This window comes from Balaenoptera borealis, assembly GCF_965194805.1.
Source record: "Balaenoptera borealis genome assembly, chromosome: 14".
Taxonomy (NCBI): Eukaryota; Metazoa; Chordata; class Mammalia; order Artiodactyla; family Balaenopteridae; genus Balaenoptera; species Balaenoptera borealis.
Window position 1 is genome coordinate 80165341 of NC_138875.1, and position 24447 is coordinate 80189787.

Genomic DNA, 24447 nt, shown 5'->3' on the forward strand with positions numbered 1-24447 from the left:
TGTTCTTCCTTGATTGCTTATAAAAGCTTCAGCAACTCTCTCCAGGTCTCAGTTTCTAGATGTGTAAAATGGGGATAATAAAAATCTCTCCTTCATAGGGCTGAGCTCATCATGACATAAGAGTGCATAGGACGTGCAGAATCAGGATGAGTTGCGATGCGTAAGCCGATCTCTTTCTAAGCTCTCTTAACTAACAGACAAGGATGCTTTATAATTCATAGACAGTCAGATAGTTTCAAAGAGCTAAGTCATTAGCTGCCCCTGAGGGTGCAGTTGATTTATAAATTCCCCCCGGGATGGACAGCAAGTCCTGGCATCTCAGGACCCCAAGCACCTGGTTTGGTGCCTTGCACCCAGTGGGTGAGCTGCTCACGTTTGTTGAATTACTCAACTCTCTTTTAGCACAGCAATTCCCAAATATCTCAGCTAGTTGGAATTGAAATGGATGCATTTTTGATTCTGGAAAATGAAGTGCCTGGGCTGGGAAGCAACTCATTCAAGGTTACAGAACAAAGCTTTAAAAGAAATCCAACCTCCATGATGTCAGGGACCTTTCTTCCATTAGATAAATGGTTTAGGTTTATGGTCTTAGGTTTTCTCATTGCAGGCAGACATTTTGTTAGTCAACAAGGGGCTAAAATTAAAAGAAGAAAAACTACCTGGGATTGTCAAGAGACTTAGTTGATCTCTTCCCTCCCCAACTGGGACTGAGGATTCAGTGTCTGCAGAAGAGGTTAGCTGGCAGTTAAGTGTTCTTTTAAGGAGGCGGGGCTGGTGATGGAGAGAAGGCACCACTCTGAGATGGGACGGGTGTCAGGCAATGGGACACATGGCAAATGCCTCCACGCTCAGAGCCAACCTCTGCCTGGACCCCTTCAAGTGCCTGATAACAGCTTGTTCCTGATGGCCGAAAGGGAGAGAGTCTTGGCCAGAGGAGGAGGGAAAGGGCGCTGTGAGTCCTGCCTGTTCTTCTTGCTGATAACGGACACCAGCGAGAAGCAGGTCCGAGGGGCAGCAGATGAACCCGAGTGACTTCTGGCTCTCTGGCATCAAAGAGGACCCAGGAACTGGGAGGCTGCAGATGACCAGAGGTCAGAGAGACAAGCAGGCCACTTTGAAGGCTCTTCCACTCTGAAGCCCCCATTCCCTCCCTATGGGCTCCCCAGAGAGCAGCCTGAGTGGTCATCTGAAAGGAAGGATCTAGAAGGAAAGAAGAAAGATCAAAATATCCCCTGCCTAAACCTTGCAACTGCCTCTCATTGTGTCTTAAATAAAATCTAAATTCCTGCCAAGCCCTACAAGGCCCTGCCAGGCCTCAGCCCTGCAGCTCTGAGTCTTGCTTGGTGCCTTGTTTATGGCACTCCAGCCACTGGGACATTTTTTTCCAGCTCTTTCCGGTGGCAGGGGCTTTGCATGTGTTCCCCTCTCTTTGCCTGGAAACTCCCCACCAGCCCTCTCTGGCCAGTCTTCAGAACTCAGCTGCCTCTGACCTTTCAACCTAAACTTGTTCTCTTCTTGAATTTGCTCATAGCACTGTTCTTTCCCTTCACAGCACTTATCACAACTTATAATCCTATTTTCATGTGTATGTTTGCTCGGCTAACACCTGTGCCTCCCGCTAAGCTATAACCTCCATGAGAACAGAGGCTGACAGGCAGAGTGACGCCCTCTCCCCCACCCCCATCCCTAAGATGGCCATATCCCAGCCACTGGAACCCATGAATATGTTACCTTACATGACAAAAGGGACTTGGCAGATGTGATGAAGTTAAGGATCTTGAGATGAGGCGATTATCCTGGATGCTCTGGGTGAACCCTAAACATAATCACAAGGGTCCTTACGAGAGGGAGGCAGGAGGATCCAAGTCAGAGAGAATCACAGGAGATGTGATAACAGAGGCAGAGGCTGGAGTGATGCGAGGCCATGAGCAAAGGAATGCAGGCAGCCTCTAGAAGCTGGGAAAAGGCAAGGAAATGGATTCCTTCCTAGAACCTCCAAAAGAAACCAGCTCTGCAAACTCCTTGATTTTGAGCCCAGTGAAACTGATTTTGGACTTCTGATCTCCATAACCACAAGATAATAAATTTCTGCTGCTTTAATCCTCTAAGCTCGTGGTGATTTGCTACAGCAGCAACGGCAAACTTTTACAGGGCATTTCTGGTTTGTGCCTTGCTCCATACGTGGTGCCTTGTACAGTAGCTGGTGTGTAGTAGATGCTTAATAAGTACCCATTAGGGATATTGGAATGGATGAATGCAGTCTGAGGGCCAGAAGACAGTTTAAAGGAAAAAAAAAAACAAAAACCTGCAGCTCTGGGCAGTGCATGAGCCTCAAGTCACTCGTTCACTCACTCATTCAGCAAACTTCTAATCAGTGCCTTCAGCAGTGGGCACTGTGATGGGCTTTGGGCGCAGAGGGGTGGATGAAGCAGACTAGTTTCCTAGTCTCATGGAGCTGACATTCTGAGGGAGGAGACAGACACTAAACACGGCACTAGGTTACGCCCCAGAAAGAAGACATTTGAACACTCCAGTCTCTAAAACCCACACAATAGTCCCTTACAACCCCTTCATGTACCTTCCCACATCAAATGTCACACAAGCTTGCAAGTTAGACCCATTTTACAGATGAGAAACTGAGATCTAAACAGGGCCAGTGCCATACTCAAGGCCACAGAGGTGGGAAGGGGCAAATCTGGGATCCAAATGTAGCCATCTTGACTCCATCCTACACTGTGCCATGTCCAACATGGCACCAGGCTTCTTAAGGGAGTGGCGGAAAACAAGGAGGTCCAGCCGACCAGCAGAGCACAATCTCAAATCCCACCAAGCCCGTGGGTGTCCTTCACGTGCCCTGAGGTTAGCAAATGAGCCAAATGACCATTAACCGTATAGCCTGTTTTAGAGAAAGAATATTCTAGATCAATCAATGCCAGGGACATTTTTATGCCTAGGCGTTAGCTTGAATAATCTTCAGAAAACTCAACATCTGGCAGGAAACCAGAGCCAAAGCTCCTTTTCCCATCAACAGAGGCTCACAGTCTAGAGTATAACAGGTGACCAGGGCCTTGTATGAACAGAACAGATGCCTGTCACCCTGGGGGAATTTTGCGAAAACCGCCTAAGACAGAGGGAAGGTCTGGCTGCCCTTCTGGAAGGTTCTAGTTTGTTTTCCCTGTCGACAATGCATTTTATTGTTATTATTCAGTTATAAAACTGGTGCATATTCCTTGCTCTTATATACGTTACAGAAGTGCATAAAAGAAAATTCCTTTTCTTAGAACACCTGCCATGAAGTCTTGCAGACATGTGTGTGCATAGACAAACATATATATACACACACATTTAAACATATATATACAAATATATAAAACCATTTTACAATAAATAGGATGTTATTATACCAGTTGCTTTGCACATCACTTATTTTCCACTTAAAAGATATTGTGGCTATCTTTCCATGTCAGGATATTTACAAAGAGCTACTCCATTCTTTTTAAGGGTGGCTGAGTATTTGGTTATACAGATATATTGGTTATACAGATATATTAGCGTATTTGGTTGAGTATTTGGTTACAGATATATTAGCGTATTTGGTTGAGTATTTGGTTATACAGATATATTAGCGTATTCAAACACTCCCCTCTTGATGGGCATTTGGGTTGAGTCCAAATTTTTTACTGTTGCCATGAAATCCTTACATACAGATCCCTGTGCCCTTTGCAAACACTTCTGTATATAAATTCTTTCAAGTGATTTTGCTGGTCCAAGGAATGTACATTTGAAACTTTGACAGGCAATGCCAAATTACCTACATTGTAATTGGAATGTACATTTGAAACTTTGACAGACAATGCCAAATTACCTACCCCCAAAGTTTAATTTGATTCTTATTCCCAATACCATGGTATATGGGGATTTCATCTTTATTTCCACAATTCTAGTTAGGCCCGGATTACTTAGCAGTGGTAGCCACGGTAATTTGCTATTCCTGTGTTTATCTAATAGTAATGAAAATAGCTCACCTTTGTTGAGCTCTTTGACAAGACAGGTGCTCCGCTAAGCTCTGTACACGTATGGTAACGTTTAGCCCTTCGAGGATTCTACAGAGTAGGTACTATTATTATCCCCGTTGTACAGATGAGGGAACAGAGGCACAGAGAGGCAAGCAGTTTGTTCAACATCACGCAGTTATTAAGTGACGGAGCTGGGATTTGAACCCAAGCAGCCCGGCTCCAGAACCCACACTCTTAACTGCTGTTCTAAAGTGCCTTCCCCCAAAGGACCCCTTAGCCCACTCTCCAAAGAGGGTCAGGACACTGTTGGGACCTGCCAAGGAGTAGATGCAGACCCACTGGCAGGCGAGCCCTGCAACTTGGCCAAGACCCCTCCCTGGGGCTCTGACGGAAGGGACAAAGGAACTGATGGAACAGTGACTGCCCCTGTCGAGTCAGGTCTCTTGTTTAAAGATGCCGGCAGAGTCTTTTGGAGATGAAAAGAGCTGTGGTGCTTTGATGCGTGGTTCTCCCTTAAGAGGTTCTTTCCCGCCCCCCCTCCCCACCCATAAACAAGTAGCAAACAGTTACAGGGAAAACAGCCCTAAGTGTGTGTCTTGGGTGGCGGGTGGTACAGCTCTAGGAAAGGACCCAGCCCCTCCCTCCAGAAATTGGGGGGTCATGGGGTGTCAAAGGGCCTTTTTTCCATTCCCCTCCTTCCAGAGAAGTGGAAATGGTTCGGGGTGCTGGTGGGAACCCTCAGTCTACGGAAATGCTGGGCAATTGTTGCCTTGTTGACTCAGGGGCACTTACTGAAATGATTCCGGCTGCTGACTCCCGTTATGGTCCTTGCTGGCTGCCAGGTGAGTGGCCCTCACACCACAGGTATGAGGTTGCCTCGGGCTTGGACTTAACCAAAAAATTTCCACGATGCAAGTCTTTAAAACACACTCTATCCCTTTGGACACAGCCCAGATCGAAGCAGTGTGGGCAGGTGACGTGATCAGCTTGTCCTCAATGGGTGGTTGTATCTGGGTGTTGCCCAGATGTGGGGTTGGGTCTTCGTTCTTTTCCCAGATATTCTCGCACGGCTGGTTAGGCTTGCAGGTGTGACGTGTGGCTGCGGACCTGGGATTTCTTTTCCCCCTGCGTGAAGCTCACTGGCTCAGGAGGAAACCAGCCCCTAGATCAGCACTGTCCAGTGGAACTTTCTGCAGTGGTGGGAAATGGTCTATACCTGTGCTGTCCAGCATTGCAGCCACTAGCCACATGTGGCTCGCAAGCACCTGAAATGTGGCTAGTGTGACTGAGGAATTAAAATTTTAATTATATTTAATTTTAATTAGTTTAAATTTACACAGCCATGCGTGACTAGTGGGTACCATGTTGAACAACACAGACCTAGACTTTGGTCCCAACCGGCCAAGCCAGACCTCATCCCACCTGCCTCTGTCTTGAAGTCAGCTATGATGCTGCCAATATGGCTGAGCTGGAAATGTCCTCGGGGCCCTAGAACGGCAAGTGGGCTGGGCCGGGCCCCGGAAGGGGTAGGAAGACTCTTAGGTCTGGCCTGCCTAAGAGCAGAGAGAGAGCCCTTTCTTAAGTTCAAGAAGCCAAAGCAGCACATGATGGCCTCTCTACCATCTCACAGCCCAGCACATAGTCTCAGGTCAGCAGCCGAGAGCCCTGGAGTTTGCGAGCTACAAGACCCTTTGGGGTCCTCTCGTCCACCTATATCCTTTCAGAGATGAGAAAACTGAAGTCAGAGGTCACAGGGCAGGGACGTGAGAGAGCTGGATGCTGAATATCGGACGCCAGCCCGCTCATTCAGAGGCCTGTCCTGATGTCTGGGGTAGGACTCAGAATGCAGCCCTGTTGCCAGTTTCAACTGCTTTAGCTCATAAGACAACGGCCAGCTCCAGAGCCAATGGCTCCCCCTGGGACTCAGACTTAGGTGGAGACCCTGGGTTGCTGCTTCCCAAAAGACTGAGTCTCTAAGAGTCCCTTTACCTCTCTGAGCCTCTGTTTCCTCATCTGTAAAATGGAGCTGCTCGTACTTGCGTTATGGCTACTCTAAAGATCAAATAAGGTAATATGTAGCACCTGCCCTGCATATGGTAAGACTCAATCCACATGCTTCCAACCCATTGCCTTTACGCATGGACTGGTCCGGAAATGGCTCTGGCACGAACCCAGAGCTCCCCCCTGTAGCTTCCCAAGCATGGAGGTACCTGGCAGGTTGAGGTTCTTCTGCTGCCTTGTGCACTGCGGAGAAGGGTGTAGGGGAGAAGGCGGCGTGGCACTGGGAGGGAGCGGGGGTGCTGGCGAGGAGGGCGTGGAGGACGTTGTGGACGAGGGGTTGCTGCTAGAGTCTGGCTGGTAAGGAACAGGGATGTGGTCCTGCAGGAAGAAAACAGGGCAGGGGGCAGGGGCCGACAGAGAGGCGGAGACACAGTAGTGAGGGCGGGTTGCCCAGGAAGAGACCCCACCCTAACATCCACAGGACCTCTTCCGTCTTCCTCAACCTCCAGATCCTTCCAAAGTCCCCCCACCTGCCTCATCATCCCCACCAGGCTGCATCCAGCTGCGGATGGAACAGCTTCTGGGGTCAAATTCCTGTCCACTGCTTGGAGCCCGGACTGACAGGTTGCCACATAATGAAAGCCATGTAGGCGACAGTCACGCTCCCTGGGCCTCTTTGATTTTGGAAAGTCCCACGCAGAGGTGCCCAGAGTGCTCTTCCCATCCTAACGCCTCTCCTCCTGAGTGTTTATTAAAGAATCAACAGCCTGACAGCCCAAGAGACAGTGTGAGAGCAAGCCTGCAGCATCTTCCCTCGCATCTCAGTTGGAACCAGCAATGCCTCTTCCGGCCCTTGAAACTGCTCTAAAGTCAAGAGGAAGATAGAATCCACGTGTGCATCCTCAGAATGACGCTGGTCAGGGATTTTGAAATGAGATCATCCTGGATTTGGGCGTGGGGGGCATTAAATCCAATGTCAAGTGTCCTTATAAGAAACAGAAAAGGAAAGACACGCAGAGGAAAAGGCGATTTGAAGACAGGGGTAGACAGGGGACTGATGCTTCTAGAAGCCAAGAAATGCCAAGGATTGCCGGAGCCACTGAAGGTAAGGCGAGAGGCACGGAATGGATTTCCCTCAGAGTCTCCAGAAAGAACCAACCCTGCTGACACCTCGATCTCAGACTTCTGCACTCCAGACTGTGAGAGAATAAATGTCTTTTGTCTTAGCTACCCAGTTTGTGGTAATTTGTCTTAGCTACCCAGCATCTCCAGGAAACCGATACAAGCAGAATCCAGAGTGAGGCAAACGCAGATTCAAAATCCCATGGCCACCTCTTCCCCTTGCATCCTGAACAAAATGATTAACCTCGCCATTCCTCAGTTTTGCCCACTGTAAAATGGGAATAACACTAGCAAACCTCAGCATCCCAAAAAAGGGGTTCCTGCCTCTCAAAGCCAGCAGAGCTAAGAGTTCTCAGGGGAACCTTAATCTGTTCACTCACAGGACATGGATCATTTGGTCCCTGCACTACTCAGAGGTCCACCGTTCAGCTTGGCTCCAGGTGCCCAAGGATGGTTTTGTGGGATCTGGTTATTTGTCAACAGGTGTGTTTACCTGCCAAACTCCAGAGCTGGTGTAGCAAACACCAACCAGCATATGAGGGTGGGGGGTAAGGGGTGGGGAACGGACATTCCCCATCTGGATGCCCGGTGACATCCCGTGCTCAGCCGGTGCTGTGCACGTCCCCCTCCCAGAGTCCATCCCACTCTCACGCGGTCACACTGCCTCCACGTCAGGGGCTTCCCCTCTGTGAGCTTCAGTCTCTCCCTGTCCTTCATGTGGACGAAGAACACCCACTGTGTGTGGATCTGTTGCGAAGTTTAAATAAGGTTATGTCTGTACCTACACCCTGAGCACTGCGCTGAGGCACTTTGTTACCAACAAACGGTAGCGATTATATTGATGACGGCGTTTACTTTTGCAATTAAGCTTTTTATTTGAGATAACTGCAGATTTGCATGTAGTTGCAGGAAATAATAGAGGGATCCCATGCATTCTTACTCAGTTTTTTCCAATGATAACATCTTGCAAAACTACGGTACAATATCATGACCCAGACACTGAACTGATACAGTCAAGATACAGAACATTTCCACCCCCAGAAGGGGCCCTCATGTTGCCCTTTTCTAACCACACCCACTTCCCTCTCTCTCCTCACCACCCCTCCCTCCCATCTTTTATCCCTGGCACCACTACCCTATTCTCCATTGGTATAATTCTGTCATTTCAAGAATGTTCTATAAATCGAATCATATAGTATGTAACCTTGTTGGATTGGCTTTTTTCACTCAGAATAGTTCTCTGGCGAGTCATCCAAGTTTTGCATGCATCGATGGATTGTTCCTTTTCATTGCTGAGTGGTATTTCATGGTATGGATGTACCACAGTTTATTTGATCAACCATCCATTGAAGGACAGCTAGGTTGCTACCCTCTGTGGCTCCTGTGGATCAAACTCCTACAGACATTCCTTGGACAAAGTACTCCTATTCCAGGCAAGGTCATGCTCAAGTTCATTCCAGCCACCTTCCACGCAAGACCACCTTGGAGGTAATTCTGATCTGATTTTAGTAGAAAGGCATCAGGAAGCCAGCCTTCTCATTCTATCCTAATTTATCTAATGGTAATTAAATTTCAATGGCAATGGACATGTTAGTATAAGGAATAATATGGCAGTGACATGTGGGCTAAGATTTACGTGGTTGGGCTGTGAAGGCCCCATACAGCCCAATGGGGCACAGGAGGTTTTTAAAGGAAGTTAGGGACTGATCGTGTCAGTAGAGGGACAAGGGGAGATGAAAGTCAGGCATCTATCCATCCTATCAAGACTCTTCTTTGAACTTCTACTCACAGATTGGCAAATTTCAAGAAGTTTCCGTAGATGCTCTGCCAAAAAGTCATTATATCAGTTAAAAAAAGTATAAAGGTTTGTACTAAAAACAGCATCCCATTAGGAGGAACTGGCATATAGACTGTGATCCAATGACACAGCACGTTTAAATGAAAACGTTGGTCCGTGATGTACACATTCAGGCTTGACCTGGGCTTACATCACTTCCTCTTCTCTCATCCCTACAATGACTGCCTCAGTCACATCAAATGGTAGGTCCACAGTTCCCAACACAAGCCAGGCTATTTCACACCTCCGAGGCTTGGGACATGTTGTTATTTCTGCTTGGAATATCTGCCCCCCCTTGTCCCAGTCTGCCTGGAAGATGCCTATTCTTTCTCCAAAGCCCAGCTCAGACTGCCCCTCCTCTGAGAAGTTCCCCTGACCTCTCACTCCACCAGGTCAGCACATTGCTTGCTCCTGGTTCCAGCCCTCCTGGTACTAGCCCTGCCTGGTACTAGCTCACTCCTGGTACTAGCCCTGCCTGGTACTAGCTCGCTCCTGGTACTAGCCCTGCCTGGTACTAGCTCACTCCTGGTACTAGCCCTTCCTGGTACTAGCTCACTCCTGGTACTGGCCCTGCCTGGTACTAGCCCTGCCTGGTACTAGCTCGCTCCTGGTACTGGCCCTGCCTGGTACTGGCTCGCTCCTGGTACTGGCCCTGCCTGGTACTGGCTCGCTCCTGGTACTAGCGCTGCCTGGTACTGGCTCGCTCCTGGTACTGGCCCTGCCTGGTACTGGCTCGCTCCTGGTACTGGCACTGCCTGGTACTGGCTCGCTCCTGGTACTAGCGCTGCCTGGTACTGGCTCGCTCCTGGTACTGGCCCTGCCTGGTACTGGCTCGCTCCTGGTACTGGCCCTGCCTGGTACTGGCTCACTCCTGGTACTAGCCCTGCCTGGTACTGGCTCGCTCCTGGTACTAGCCCTGCCTGGTACTAGCTCGCTCCTGGTACTAGCCCTTCCTGGTACTAGCTCACTCCTGGTACTAGCCCTGCCTGGTACTAGCTCGCTCCTGGTACTAGCCCTTCCTGGTACTAGCTCACTCCTGGTACTAGCCCTTCCTGGTACTGGCTCGCTCCTGGTACTAGCCCTGCCTGGTACTGGCTCGCTCCTGGTACTAGCCCTGCCTGGTACTAGCTCGCTCCTGGTACTAGCCCTTCCTGGTACTAGCTCGCTCCTGGTACTAGCCCTTCCTGGTACTAGCTCACTCCTGGTACTAGCCCTGCCTGGTACTAGCTCGCTCCTGGTACTAGCCCTTCCTGGTACTAGCTCACTCCTGGTACTAGCCCTGCCTGGTACTAGCTCGCTCCTGGTACTAGCCCTTCCTGGTACTAGCTCACTCCTGGTACTGGCCCTGCCTGGTACTGGCCCTGCCTGGTACTGGCTCGCTCCTGGTACTGGCCCTGCCTGGTACTGGCTCGCTCCTGGTACTAGCGCTGCCTGGTACTGGCACGCTCCTGGTACTAGCGCTGCCTGGTACTGGCTTGCTCCTGGTACTAGCCCTGCCTGGTACTGGCTCGCTCCTGGTACTAGCCCTGCCTGGTACTAGCTCGCTCCTGGTACTAGCTCGCTCCTGGTACTAGCTCGCTCCTGGTACTAGCCCTGCCTGGTACTAGCTCGCTCCTGGTACTAGCGCTGCCTGGTACTGGCTCGCTCCTGGTACTAGCCCTGCCTGGTACTAGCTCACTCCTGGTACTGGCCCTGCCTGGTACTAGCTCGCTCCTGGTACTAGCTCGCTCCTGGTACTAGCCCTGCCTGGTACTAGCTCGCTCCTGGTACTAGCTCGCTCCTGGTACTAGCCCTGCCTGGTACTAGCTCACTCCTGGTACTGGCCCTGCCTGGTACTGGCTCGCTCCTGGTACTGGCTCGCTCCTGGTACTAGCCCTGCCTGGTACTGGCTCGCTCCTGGTACTGGCCCTGCCTGGTACTAGCTCGCTCCTGGTACTAGCCCTGCCTGGTACTAGCTCACTCCTGGTACTAGCCCTGCCTGATACTGGCCTCAGCTTCCATTGATGCTTCAACACCGTCACTTCTCAGCTTACTTATCTGTCTCGTCCTTGAGGCTAGAAGCTCCCTATTCTCAGCACTTAGCAACATGCCAGGCACAGTGTGGTCCCTCGAAAAATGTGTGATAGAGGAAGGAAAAAAGGAAGAAATGAAGAGAGGGAGGGATAAGGAGAAGGAGAGAGGGAAGGAGGAAAAGGTTTATCTCCTCGTACGAGACAGTGTCTTATTCATCTTGGAATCTGCAGAACTTAGCACAGAAACAAAAACATAGGAGGTGGCTAATAAATGTTATATGAATCAATGAATGGAAAGGAAAGAGGGATGGAAGGAGAGATGAAGGGAGAGAGGGAAGGAGGAGCCTCTCTTATGAAAGAAATAGTTATGGCAGGAATTCAGTCTTTCTCATCTCTGAGGCTCAGGGCTGATGTGAATCAACAGAATCAGCAAAAGAGAAAGCTGCATATGGTGCCCACGTTCCCCAGCAGAACTGCTAAACAGGATGGGAAATTCCTTCCTCAGGCCAGACCCAGATCTGTGTTCCAACGGCAGCAGCAGCTGGAGGTTGTCTTCCAGCAGAGGGAAACTCAAATGCTACCAGATCATGAAGGGAAGGGCTAGTGGCATAATTCCTCTTTCTGAGTGCAGTTAAGATGTGGAAACATCCTTCAGAGACCATCCAGGCCCACCCCTTTGTGCTATAGATGGGGACGCTGAGACTCAGAGATGGGATGTGACTTGCTGGAGTCATACAGAGAGTTAGTGGCCCAGGTCCCCATCTCCAGCCCAGAAGCAGAAACAGAAGGTTGAACCAAGTAATAAGAAACTCCCATCTGACTCTGGGAATCAAACAGCAGCATGTTCACCTCCCAGGTTCCCCCTTCACCCAGCTGCGCACTGATTTGAACATGCCAATGATAGTAACTCTCTCTCCCGTGGACTTTTCCGAAGGAAACTGTCCCCACCCTCCAACCCAACAGACTCTCCTAAACAGCCATACTTGTCTTGTGACTGCCGTAGCCCACTCCCAACTCAAGACCATAGGTCAGGGCATCATGACAGCTGGTCAGTGACCTATGATATGGAATAAAAAGAGCGGGGCCAAGAGGAAGAACAGTGGAAAGCAGAGCAAAGGTGGTGAGGAGATGAAGTTCCAGGGAACAGAAGAGCCACGACAGGCCAGAAAACAAACTGGCTGAGCTTACAAGGAGTAGGAACTCTATGGCCACAGAAGCAACGATGGAGAGAAAAGATGAGATTAGAGGATGAGGTGACCGGTCAACAGTAACAGACCAGAGGGGACCCACAAATAGTAGCTGAGCCACCGTCATGATGGAGGACCGGGACAGGGATCCAGGGTCTTGCTGAGGGTCCAAGCAGCTGGTCTGAGCACAAGTCTGTCCTCCACGTCCAGTTCATGAGACCTATAGCTCCTCAACTGTGATTCCCCTTTCTCGTATTGCCCCGTGTCCCTCCTTCCAACAGACAACTCCTTGTGCTGAGCTAGCCGAGCTGAGCCTGTCCCTTGCAGCCAACTGTAAAGGACAGCCAGCAAGCAGCCACTTCAGAAAGCTTCCCTGCAGCAGGCAGATCTTCGGCTTCGGACACCACTGCAGATGGGACTTTTGATGGCCTTGATGTGGAAGCACAAACATTGGAGACTGGTCCCCTCAGAAGACGGCAGATGCCGCTAAGGCTTCTCCTCCATCTCCTCCCCCTCCTCCATCTCCTCCCCCTCCTCCATCCTCCCCATCCTCCTCCTGCATCCCCTTTCCCCCTCCTCATTGTCTGTCTTCTTCATCACCAAGCTCTTCCATGCCCTGAGGATCCAGTGTTGGGACTAACTCCTGACGTATAACACACTGCATCAACTCCTCTCCACAACTCCCATAACATCTACTATTATAATGCCCACTTGACAGAGGGGAAAGCAAAGGCAGAAGGATCTTGCTCTGGTCACAGAGCATATGAAGAAACTTGAGTTTCAAGCCCAGACCTTCTGACTCCAAAATGCACACTCAGATCATTCTGCTGGGTGAACAAGCTGGGCTCTCATGAACCTGGACTGACAGAGCTAGACAAGAGAAGAGACAGAGAGCAATGAAAAGGAAATCTTCAGATCAAATTGGCTCAGAAATCTATTGCACTAACCACATCATCGCCTGACAAAAAGAATCTGCGTGAAGCCCGTGAGAAGAGAAAGAGGGGAAAAAATAACCCAGCTCTCAGATAGCTCCTGTCTACCTTCATGTCAAAGCCACTTTCTAAATAGAGGTTAATTTATTTCTCTTATCAAATTCTCCTGCTGGCAGACAAGCAGAACAATGTCACAGTCACCGATCTGTCTGACCCATGTTTCCGTCCCGTCTGACACCAAGAGGCTCGTTGCATCTGTAAAGCTGGAGAGAAAGGTCTCGAGACGGCTCTGAGCCACTCACCCCTCAGGAGGTCACAAAGACAGGATGGTTATAGGTGTGCCCGGTTACTTCCCAGGAGCCTCACCATTCAAGCCCCTTAAGCACCCCAACCCCAGCGGTGGGGAGACCTACATCTTTTACAAATAACAAAGGAAAAGCAGACCCAGCCGGACATTATGATTGGAAGCCCAAGATTTAAGCTGATAAAAATAGCTAGAATTTCCTGTACGCTTACCATGTGCCAGGAACCTCTCTTAAGTGCTTTATGTTGATTGTTTCATTTCATCCCCACAATAACTCTCTGGGGTTGGTGCTCTTTTTGCTTACCAGGGGACATTTTCAAACAGGGTCACAAATTCCTCGGATTCTTCCCATTGACAAGTGAGATCACGCCTCCTCCCCTTAAATCTGAGTAGGCTTGTGACTGCGTCCATCGGTAGAGTACAGCAGAACTGACACTGCCAGCCCTTGGCTAGTGACAAGCCAAGACAATGCATGGGCTTTTATATTGCTAGGTTATAAAAAGCCTTTGCAGCTTCCACCTTGTTTGCTAAGACAGTTGCTGTTCGAGCCCTGAGGTGCCACGTAGGAAGCCTGACTATCCTGAAGCAGCCATATTGTGAGGAAGCCCAAGCCACAAGGCAAGACCACATGTAGTTGCTCCCGCTGAGTCTCTGTTGAGCTCAGCCTTTGACTCATCCCAGCACCAGAAACGTGAGTGAAGGAGCCTCTAGATCAGGGGCTGGCAAAATTTTTCTTGAAACGGTTAAACCATCCTGTGGTTTAGGCTCTGTGAGCCAAGTGGTCTTTGTTGTAACTACTCAATTCTGCCCTTGAAGCATGAAAGCAGCCATAGAAAATATGGGTGTGGCTTGTTCCAATATAATTTAATTCACAAAAACAGGCAGTGGGCTAGATTTGGCCTGTAAACCATAGTTTGCCAATCCCTGTTCTGGATGATTCCAGCCCCCAGCTGCGTGAGCTTTTCGCAGCTGGACATCATGAAGCAGAGACAAACCATCCCCACTGTACCCCTTTCCCAATCCCCGACCCACAGACTCCATGAGCATAATTAAAGAGCTATTGGTGTCCATCACGAAGTTTGAGGTCGTTTGTTCATACAGCAGTGGATAACTGGAACACGCCCATTTTACACACAGGAAAGCTGAGGCTCAGAGAGGTTCAGTTACTTGCCCGGAGTCTCAGAGTGAGTAAGTGGAGACCCCAAGACTGGCCGCCAGGTCTGCCTGACTTCAGAGGCCAAGCTGCATCATCAAGTCCTAAGACAATGCCACAAGGAGACAGACGGTGAATGACTGAGATCCAGTAGTAAAAACGGTGGGTGACAGCATGAGAGAGAAAGAACATATGGGCTTTGTTGCGGAGGCCTGGAAAGGCAGGTCGGAGATGGAGGAAGGGACCAAATTGTGCATGGCCTTGCAGGCTGCAGTGAGGAGTTTGATTTGTTTCCTCCACGCAACAGAAAGCCACGGGATGGTTTTTAAGCAGAGGGTAGTGTGATTCAAATTACATTCATTAAGAATCACTCTGTCACGGGGAGGGGGAAGGGGAGGCTGGGACGAAGTGAGAGTAGCATTGACATATATACACTACCAAATGTAAAATAGATAGCTAGTGGGAAGCAGCCGCATAGCACAGGGAGATCAGCTCGGTGCTTCGTGACCACCTAGAGGGGTGGGATAGGGAGGGTGGGAGGGAGACGCAAGAGGGAGGAGATATGGGGATATATGTATATGTATAGTTGATTCACTTTGTTATAAAGCAGAAACTAACACATCATTGTAAAGCAATTATGCTCCAATAAAGATGTTAAAAAAAAAATGTAAGAAAAAAAAAAGAATCATTCTGGCTGCTGTGTGGAGAGTGGATCGGGGAGGGGGAAAGGCCCTCTCCAGCCTTATGCAGAGAAGGGAGAGTATGCCTTGCCGGCGAGAGGTCACACGGCCACCATGACGCTCATCTGGGTCCTGAACACAGGCTGGTGACTTCCCACACGCTTGGATTGACCCGCATTTTATCCACCTTCCATACAATTCATGGAGGCACCGCAGGGCTTGAGAAATCACCTGCTGGCATATGTTACCTTCGCTTCTTCCGTGAGGTTGGAAGTGTCCCTGGGATCGCTTTGGTGCCATCCAACCAACAGACCAAACAAAGGACAGGGAAATCACACTGGAAATTTCCAGGCCACGTTGGAAAGAAAGAGGCACAGAGAAGCCCACTGCTGACCACCATCTGAGGACCAGCCAGAAGCCAACCAGGCTAGCTAGGGCTCAGAGCCTGTGGTCCCCACACAGATCCATCTACCCAGTCTGCAGCAGGAGCTCAGAAACAGACTCTTGTCCCTTGGTGGTTGGATTCAACAGATGTGTGAGAAAGCACACAACCATCTGCAAAGCTCATCCTGGCAGAGGATGCGACATCTCACAGAGGAAAGAGGGCGGAGTCTGCGCCACTAAGGACCCCCTCTCAGGCTCTCCTCCATCCCTACTGTGCCCCTGTCAACACGCTCATTCATTCTCATTGCCAGGTGCCCTCTCTCTAAATTAGGTAGATTTCTGGCACACTCACTCTGCACCGATGGCTGGATGCCCCCCAGACTTTTCTAGACACAAACCACACAGAATGAGGAGAGCCTAGGTGGGCTGGGAAGTAAGGGCAATGCTCCCAGATCAATCTGCCGAGTCCTGTTCAAGAACCTTCCTCCCTCCCGCCCCTTGTCTGGCAGCGGCAGCCCCAGCACGCCCCTTCCCAACAGAACTCCAGTCTCACCTTGTTGATTTTGTTGGTTTTAGGGAGCGTCTGGCTGATGTGCAGGTCCGAATACCGGGGTGGCTTTCGTAGAGGGTTGTTGATGTCACACGGAACGGACTCTGTCCGGACTAACCTTGCTGGATCCGTAGGGGTAAAAACAGCGATTTGGGAATTTAAGTACCACTTTTGCTCTGTACTGTCACGTCAGGAGAGCAGATCTCCGACCCCACTTCAAAGGCCCACCCCCCAGACTGGAAGGGAATTCCCTAAAAATGATAGTCATTGTGTTGTGTCACGATACTGGGACACTTTTCCCACTATCTGTGTTCTCTGTGGTTTCTAAAATGTTTGTGTTGTCGATATATGGCTTTTGACGATTAAAAATTATTACAATGAAACTGAAGCTACTGGAGCTTTTTTCTCCAATACCATAATTGTTTCACATTGGCGTTCATTTCAGAATTGAACCTCCTTTGAAAGACAAGAGGCTCCTGATTTCTCAGGGGCTGTCATCAGTCGACAAGCTCATTGTGGCCACCTGTCTCTCCCGCATCTAAGCTTGTGTGTTAGGATCATCTTGGGTCACCTGTGGGATTTCTCAGGCCCGAGCAGCCTGTAGCATGTCAAAACACATTTGTGCTAAACAAGGTCACCATGGATCCCTGAAGGAAAGTCTCCGCTTCCCAGCTTCCCCTTTGCATCACCCCTAAAGGCACAAAGCTGGGCACACAGGCGATGCTAAATAAATGTGTCCTGATCCAAACCACATCACCCGAGCCCCTCTCCCTGTTACCCCTCTGTTACTTACTATTTACAGGGACCACCGGGAGGGGCAGAGCAAGAAGCTTGCATTCAAATGTGATGCCTGGTAATGTTACTTGTTAGCTGTTTTTTTATTGTGGGGCTGGGGGTTAAAAAAGTTAAAGCTTTGGATTGACCCAGGGGTTTAATTTGTCTCTTAAGCCTGGGCTGCCATCACCATGGAAACCAACTATATTTTCAACTTCCTACCAAAGGGGGGTGGGTAGAACAAGAAGCTGGTGGACCTCTGGAAAGTTCCATTTGCTTCGTGTGTACAGGCACCTGCCGCCTTTGAGTAAAGGGGGCATGGTCCTGAAGGTGGGTGGGAGGGAGCCCTTCTTCCGATGTCAGTGTCTGACAGTGGGTCGCCTCCCAGCAGGCTGGTCCTGGTCTCCATGTGGGGGTCGGGCTCCAGCAGAGACCACAGTGGAGGGGAGTCCGGTGGGAGGCGATTTCCTCGACAAAGCTGACCCAAGACGAGGGCTCAGGTAGTGGTGAGAATTCAGGTTTAAAACAGCCTCGTGGCGTGTATACAGTTGTTCAAGGAACAGATGGTTCTTAATTAAGGATATGAGGTGGGAAGGGGCAAGAGAAAGGAGCTGAAGACTTTTCCTTCTCTTGCAATTTTCTCTCCTCATAGAGGAAAGCAATGCAGAGATCATCGAAAACTGATGGCCCATTGGCTCTGGAAGACATGCCAGCACTTTCTGGCAGCAATCTACCTCCTTCTTTAAGTTTCCCTTGGGTTCATTCAAGACCAGGGTAGAGTCCCCTGAGCCTACACTGACCCGAGGCCGGCAGGGCTGGGAGGGGTAGAGGAGGAGGGCGAGGACGAGCGAGCTGTTCCCCGAAGTTGGCACTAGGCCTCCATCCAACCTATGGATGGGGGGCGGCAGGGAGGGGGCCAGCAAGAATTTTAACAATTTTAATAAGTTGTTAACATTTAAACATAAGTATACGGCACATAAAACTACTTGGGCTTTTCTTTGAAACATGAGGAACGGTACAATGCAGGTCCACACTGCTGGAGTGGCCATCCTCTCTAGATGGCGCCTGGCTCTCTCTCCACTTTGCACGGCCCCGCCTGGCCAGCGGCTCTCATTTAGGGTACCTGGCAGGCATCTGAGTTTGCAACTTCTCCTCTAGAGCGGTGCTTCTTTAAAGTGTAGATAAGTTGCCAGTAGAAGCTGTTTAAAATGCATGATCTGGAGTAAGGCCAGAAGCTGTGCATTTCTAACAAGCTCCCGGGCGATTCCCGCGTTGCTGCTGGCCCACGCACCACGGCTGGAAGGGCAAGCGTCTGGCCTAGTGGCGTCCAGCAGAACTTTCTGCAATGATGATGCGTTCTCGATCTGTACTATTCAATATGGCAGCCACAGGCGGCTATGGAGCCCTCGAAGTGTGGCTGGTATGACAGAGTATTACATTTTTATTTTTATTTCATTGTAATACATCTAAATTTAAATAGTCAGATATGGCTGGTAGCTACTGTGTTGAACAGCACAGGCCTACAGAATCCTCCGGTGGGTGAAGTGCAGTGTGGATAATGGAGTCTGGGAATAACTACCCCACAGGCCAAGAACTGGGGGAACTCTTTTGAAAGCTGGACTGCGAGGCCTCCAACTGAATCCCTAGCAGACAGGGAAAAGCCTTTCCTTCTCACTAAACTGGTCTTGCTCTTGCCTGGTGGAAGGCTGGTAGTGGCTTCCCAGAGGTAGCGGCTGGCTCCCTGCCTAGACAGGTTGGCCCAGACCCTCCCAGGGCCCCAGGAGATGGAACACGGATGGCCCAAACCAACAGGCCCGAGCAAGAGCCCTCCCTATGCCTACTTCTGCAGGGCCAGTTGACCGAGTCTGAAGAGCACATAATGGAAAAACACTCAGCTAGCACTCTTTTCAAGTGGGAAGGGAAAGGAATGGGATTGGGGGAAAGAGAGGAGAGTAAAAATTAGGAGAGAGGACAAGAATGAGAGAAAAAGACTTAGGGAGGGGTAGATGAATCTGGGGGCTAAAGTATCAGAGATACCAGAATGGGAACAAAGAATAGGGAGAACAGGCATGGGAGGTGGATTAAGGAGACAGATGTCAGGAGGAAGGGTGTCAGAGGGAAAGAAACGAGACAGGCAAGGATCAAGGGTCAAGGGGTATCCAGAGGTGAGCTGGATAGGACAGCTATCTCAGAAGGCCTGCAGGAGTCCCCCCCAGCCCAACCCGAGGGCAGTAAGTGTTAAATACTTACCTCCTCGGTGGATGATCAGGAGATGACAGGGTGGGGCTTCTTTGGTGCATTTGTTGTGGCACTTTAACCTGAGAGAGAGAAAGAGCGAGAAGGATGGATAGATGGATGGATGTTTAGATGGATTGGTGGATGGATGGATGGGTGGGTGGATGGGTAGATGGATGGGTGGGTGGATGTATGGTTGGGTAGATGGATGGGTGGATGGGACACACCAATGGTTCAGAAAGCTCTGGGTGCTGTGGATACCAAGACATGAGATGAGATAGGGCAGCTACTGCAAAGGCATACCCTTGGAACCTAGGAACTTAACTCTGGAGAGAGTTTGCTGCCATCCCACACTCACAGGTCAGTCCTGGATCGTCCAAGAGTTGGTAGCAACTGTTTCACCAACAGTGCCCACTTGGACTTCATGCTTTGAAAGACATTGTTATCTATCAGTCTATATTTATCATCATCATCAGCATTCAACCCTAATAATCATCACCTGCTTACTTGAAGACTCATTTGCCAGGCATTGCACTAAACATTCTATAGATGCTATGTCATTAGATCTTTATAACACCGTTATGAAATAGGTATTATTATTCTTCCCATTTTACAGATGGAAAAACTGAGATTAACTGACTTGTCCTGGCAGAAACCCTGGGTCAGGGGTGCCAGAGGTGGCATCATTTTTTCTTAAAGGCTCATGCTATAGGAGACAGCCAACCAAGGCTTCCAATTAGGATGAGATCAGTAACAGGTATTAAGTTTTAGAAGTATTAAGTTTAAGAGTTTAGAGTCAAAATGTCTTCCTTTGAGACAAATCCAAGATGTCACCTTGCTCTTCCCCATACCATTGTCAGACTTCAAAAGGGTACTATGACCTTGCTCTATCCTTTTCTTTTGGAACTTTACATCTGTAGGGTGGATACACACTGCAGTGGACGCTGTCAATGCTCCACGCATATCCTTTTGGATTCCCTTACTATTTCTGTGTGCACTACCTTAACTTCCAATGGCCAACATCTTTGCCAGAAGGCTACCCTCAGCCTGCTTAGAGGTTTATTATCAAAGTACTCTACACAGAGAAGTGGGACCTTTAGATTTGTCCTCCACTCTCTTCCCTTCTAGGGATTTGACAGATATCTTTAATGGAATGGTTTGGATGCCCAGACATGGACTTGACATTGACTCAGTTAGTCTAGTTCAGTGGTTCTCAAAGTGGAGTCTCCAGACTAGCAGCAGCAGCACCAGGTGAGAACTTTCCAGAAATGCAACTTCCAGGGCTCCAGCCCAGATGTGATGAATCAAAGACTCTGGAGCTGAGATGCAGTAGCCTGCGTTAACAAGCCCTCCAGATGAGTTTGATGGTAGGTGCTGAGGCATGAGAACCACTGGTCTAGTTGATGGGTTTGGAATGTCTGTGCACATTTCCCCAATTTTCCTTGTGTTCAGTCTTTTATGGCCGTAACAGGGCCCTGAATTCCTATATGATATGGAAAACTTAGATCTGGGGCTCCCAGGGGTGCAGGGGGAAGCCAGGAGGGATGTGGGCAGCATGAAACAATCGCATAGTGAGAACATTAGTCCATCTCAATTCTCCTTCACTCTGACTGCATCAGGGGGGTTTCTTGTGCTAAGACGTCTTTACGTCTCTCTGCCATGCGCTAACCCCAGTCCCAGATTTGGACAGGCAACAGTATTCACAGGGAATTTAATACATTTATCTTTCCATTTGGATGTCTACTTTTTTCTGGTCACCTTATTTTAATGGTAAGTGATGCTGATTCTCCATTCATGATTATAAGATACATTTTTACCTTTAAATAAATTTGCTTTAAGTGAAAAAGTCTACAAATGGTAAATGAATAAATGTAGGGCTGCTACATGAATAGAACAAAATCAAGACAGGGTGGTGAATGAATGGCTGAGTTAGGCTGGGAAAAGTTGGCTGAGACAATGTAGAATCTTCAAAAAGAGGTGACAGCTCTTGGCACCCGGAAGTCTAAGAGGGCTGGAAACATTAGGAGGTACCTTTGGTCACAAATGTCATGAAGACCACGTGACTCTGAAAAAACCAAGAGCTAACACTTATGCAGTGCTTACAATGTACCAGGCAATGCTCTCAGTGCTTTACACAATTTATTTAATCCTTGTAACAACCCTAAAAAGTAGGAACTTTTGTTATCCCCATTTTACAGAATGAGAAACTGAGGCTCAGCAAATTTGGATAACTTGCCCAAGGTCCAACTAGTCAGTAAGAGGTCCCAAGTCCAGCTCTAGCTCTGTTAGATGCCTCCAAAGCCTCCATTCTTCTTGCTTTACATCTTGGGGGTGGAGGTGAGTAAAGGGGAAGGTTCCTGTGGTCTATAAGCAGCTGAGTCAAAATGTCCCTTTTTTTGAGCCCGTCACCTTGCTCTTCCCCCTACAGTTGCCTGACTTCACAAGGCAATAAAAATCCCACGTTACTGCAAACTGGCTTTGGCTTTTTCTTTTCTAAGGCCCCCAGACTCAGACCTATAGAGAAGGGAAGACCTGCTGAGTGTGAAATTAGCCTTTAATTCATTCTACATACACTTAAACTCGGTCTACTGGACCCCAGGTCCTGCGGACACAATGGTCACCCAGATGAAGCCCCTATGTTTATGGGGAGGGTTAATAAACACATAAACAAGTATCAGATAATCACCCGTGTGGTTAGATGGTGAACAAAATAATACAGGGAAATGGGATGGAGAGTGACAGGAGTGGGAGGGGGAAGGACTCCAGCGGCACAAAGGTTGGGGAGCAAAATCAAGCCTCGTGGGTTCAGAGGTCAGAAGTTAAAGGTTGATGAGGCTGAAGTGAAGAGAACCAGAATGAAGGGAAGACTTGAGGAAGGGGAGGTGGGCGGGACCCCGGGGCCCCAGCAAGGAGTCTGTATTTGAGTCTACAAACACCGGGAAGCCTCTGGAGGCTTTGGACGACTGTGACTCGATCAGATGGATGTTTGGGAAGCCCTGGTTGGGGAGACTGCTGACGCCAAGTGATAGTTGAACCAAGAAGTGTCTGCACTCTTTCCTGTTTGAACTAGCTCAATTCCACCAGGAAGCTTCCAGAAAGAGATTGTTCCTTTCTGCCAGCCCCACCTAGGAGTCTGCTTGAACAATCCCAGCTGGAAGCTGACGAGCAGATGTGAAGCAGCCCGTTCCCTACCGTGGGCAGCACCGCAGAGCGAGGGCAAGCAGCTGAACGTCACCTTTGGACCACATCCGTATCAGGACAAGGCAGCCGAGACCACCAGTGACCTCAGCCGCCTCCTGCCTCGCCCTGGCGTTTGCCTCTCTGTCTCTCACAGTCAGGGAGCAGCCCTCCTCCACCTCTGGCTGAAGGGTGGGAGATGGAACTCTCATCCTTCCAGCCAGGGCTTCAGAGGGCAGCACCAGGACCTGGAGCACAGCCACTGCCCTTGCAGACACCCCAAGACAGCGCTCTCCGATGCCCGGACACAAACTTTGCACAGAGGTTCACGTGTCTAGAACTAGAACTAGAGCCCACACATCCAGGACCCGCTGATCCAGCCAGCAGGATTAGCTTAGAGCTGAAGTCACCCAGACCCTGGAGGGGAGGCGGTACAGGGACTGAGGCCAGAATTGTGCACGTCCCACTTACAAAGAATCATTTTTCCAGCAGGAAACACGCATGATTCCACCCAAATTAGACTTTTCCTTTTCACTGCCCATGAAAGAAAAGAGCTACTAGCACGCAATGTATCGGTAAACCACCTGCTTCAGAATCAGATTCCCAAGGCATACCCTCTCGGGTTCTGACTCAGGAAGTGCTGGGAATGTGAGTTTTCAGCAAGTGCACGCCACAGCTCAAGGACCACAGTAGAAGAGGGATACATTCTACTTCCCGGATGAGAGGTGTCTGGATGCCTAAATCTTCCAGAAGGCAGGGTCCTCCCCCCTCCACACCCCCACCAAAAAATAAATAAATAAATAAAAGGAAGTGGTGTCAGGATAATATACAGAACAAATCTGAGTTCAAAGCCTGACACCCCTTCCTGGCTGTGACAAGCTGGGCAAGTCGCTGACCCCCTCTGAGCCTCAGTTTCCTCATCTGTAAAGTGGGGACAACCTAAATGTCCATCGACAGACGAATGGATAAAGAAGATGTGGCACATATATACAATGGATTATCACTCAGACATAAAAAAGTAACGAAATTGAGTTACTTGTAGTGAGGTGGATGGACCTAGAGTCTGTCATACAGAGTGAAGTAAGTCAGAAAGAGAAAAACAAATACTGTATGCTAACACATATATATGGAATCTAAAAAAATGGTACTGATGAACCTAGTGGAGGGCAGGAATAAAGACGCAGACATTGAGAATGGACTTGAGGTCACGGGGGGGAAGGGGAGGCTGGGACGTAGTGACAGAGTGGCATTGACATACATACACCACCAAATGTAAAATGGATGGCTGGTGGGAAGCAGCTGCATAGCACAGGGAGATCATCTGGGTGCTTTGTGACGACCTAGAGGGGTGGGATAGGGAGGGTGGGAGGGAGACACAAGAGGGAGGGGATATGGGGATATATGTGTGCATATAGCTGATTCACTTTGTTGTATGGCAGAAACAAACACAACATTGTGAAGCAATTACATTCCAATAAAGAGGTATAAAAAAAAAAGTGGGGACGATCATAGCATCTGTCTCATAGGGTGGCAGAGGAGATTAATGATACGACAGAAGTAAGGTGCCCAGGACAAGCACTTGAAGTTGCAGGTACTCTCGTTTTTATTGTGGGAGTTGTCGCTTTTACTGCTAGTTTATGCAGTGTTCCACAAGCCCCTAAGACCCTCTGCTGGAGGACTTTCTCTGGCTGGGAATGTGGGCTGGTTGGACTGCCTGGAGCCCTGAAAGAACTCCAGGTGGAGCTGGTTGATGGACCGCCCAGTATCCTCTCCCTTGGGGTGTGTCGGCGTGGGGCTGGACCCCAGGTGCCCAGAGCCGTCACCCGCTCTTCCAGGGCCCAGGACAGGCTGCCTTTCTTCCCCTCCCTGCCTCGCTCGCCTACTCCCCTGCTGGTGTGGCCTGGGATCACTTCTCAAAGAAACCATGTGCCCTCAAATCCTCGTCTCAAGGTCTGGAGAAACAGGGGAGCCCAACTAAGACACCACGATTATTAAGGGAGGTTCAGAACACTGACGTGGTCTGTCCCAAAGTTCTCACACCAAAACCAAGTCCTCTGCTCCGTCCCTCGTGTGTCCCTCGAGC

The 24447-nt window shown here is 49.5% G+C and overlaps 1 protein-coding gene and 1 long non-coding RNA gene across 16 annotated transcripts in view; one reads left to right on the forward strand and one right to left on the reverse strand.

The window, feature by feature from the left end:
* The window catches only part of LOC309611398, a 545103-nt gene that overhangs the window by 370431 nt on the left and 150225 nt on the right, over nt 1-24447 (forward strand). The gene's annotated exons all lie outside the window — the stretch shown is intronic.
* KSR2 (kinase suppressor of ras 2) overlaps nt 1-24447 on the reverse strand; it is a gene marked incomplete at its 3' end in the record, with an annotated part of 442928 nt that overhangs the window by 82163 nt on the left and 336318 nt on the right. For all 15 annotated transcript variants that reach the window (XM_082355701.1, XM_082355702.1, XM_082355700.1 and 12 more), the window contains 3 exons: nt 19203-19270; nt 16182-16300; nt 6227-6395 (listed from right to left, as the gene is read on the reverse strand). In XM_082355701.1, the coding sequence (XP_082211827.1) occupies nt 6227-6395; nt 16182-16300; nt 19203-19270 (356 nt within the window). The remainder of the gene's footprint in view (nt 1-6226; nt 6396-16181; nt 16301-19202; nt 19271-24447) is intronic.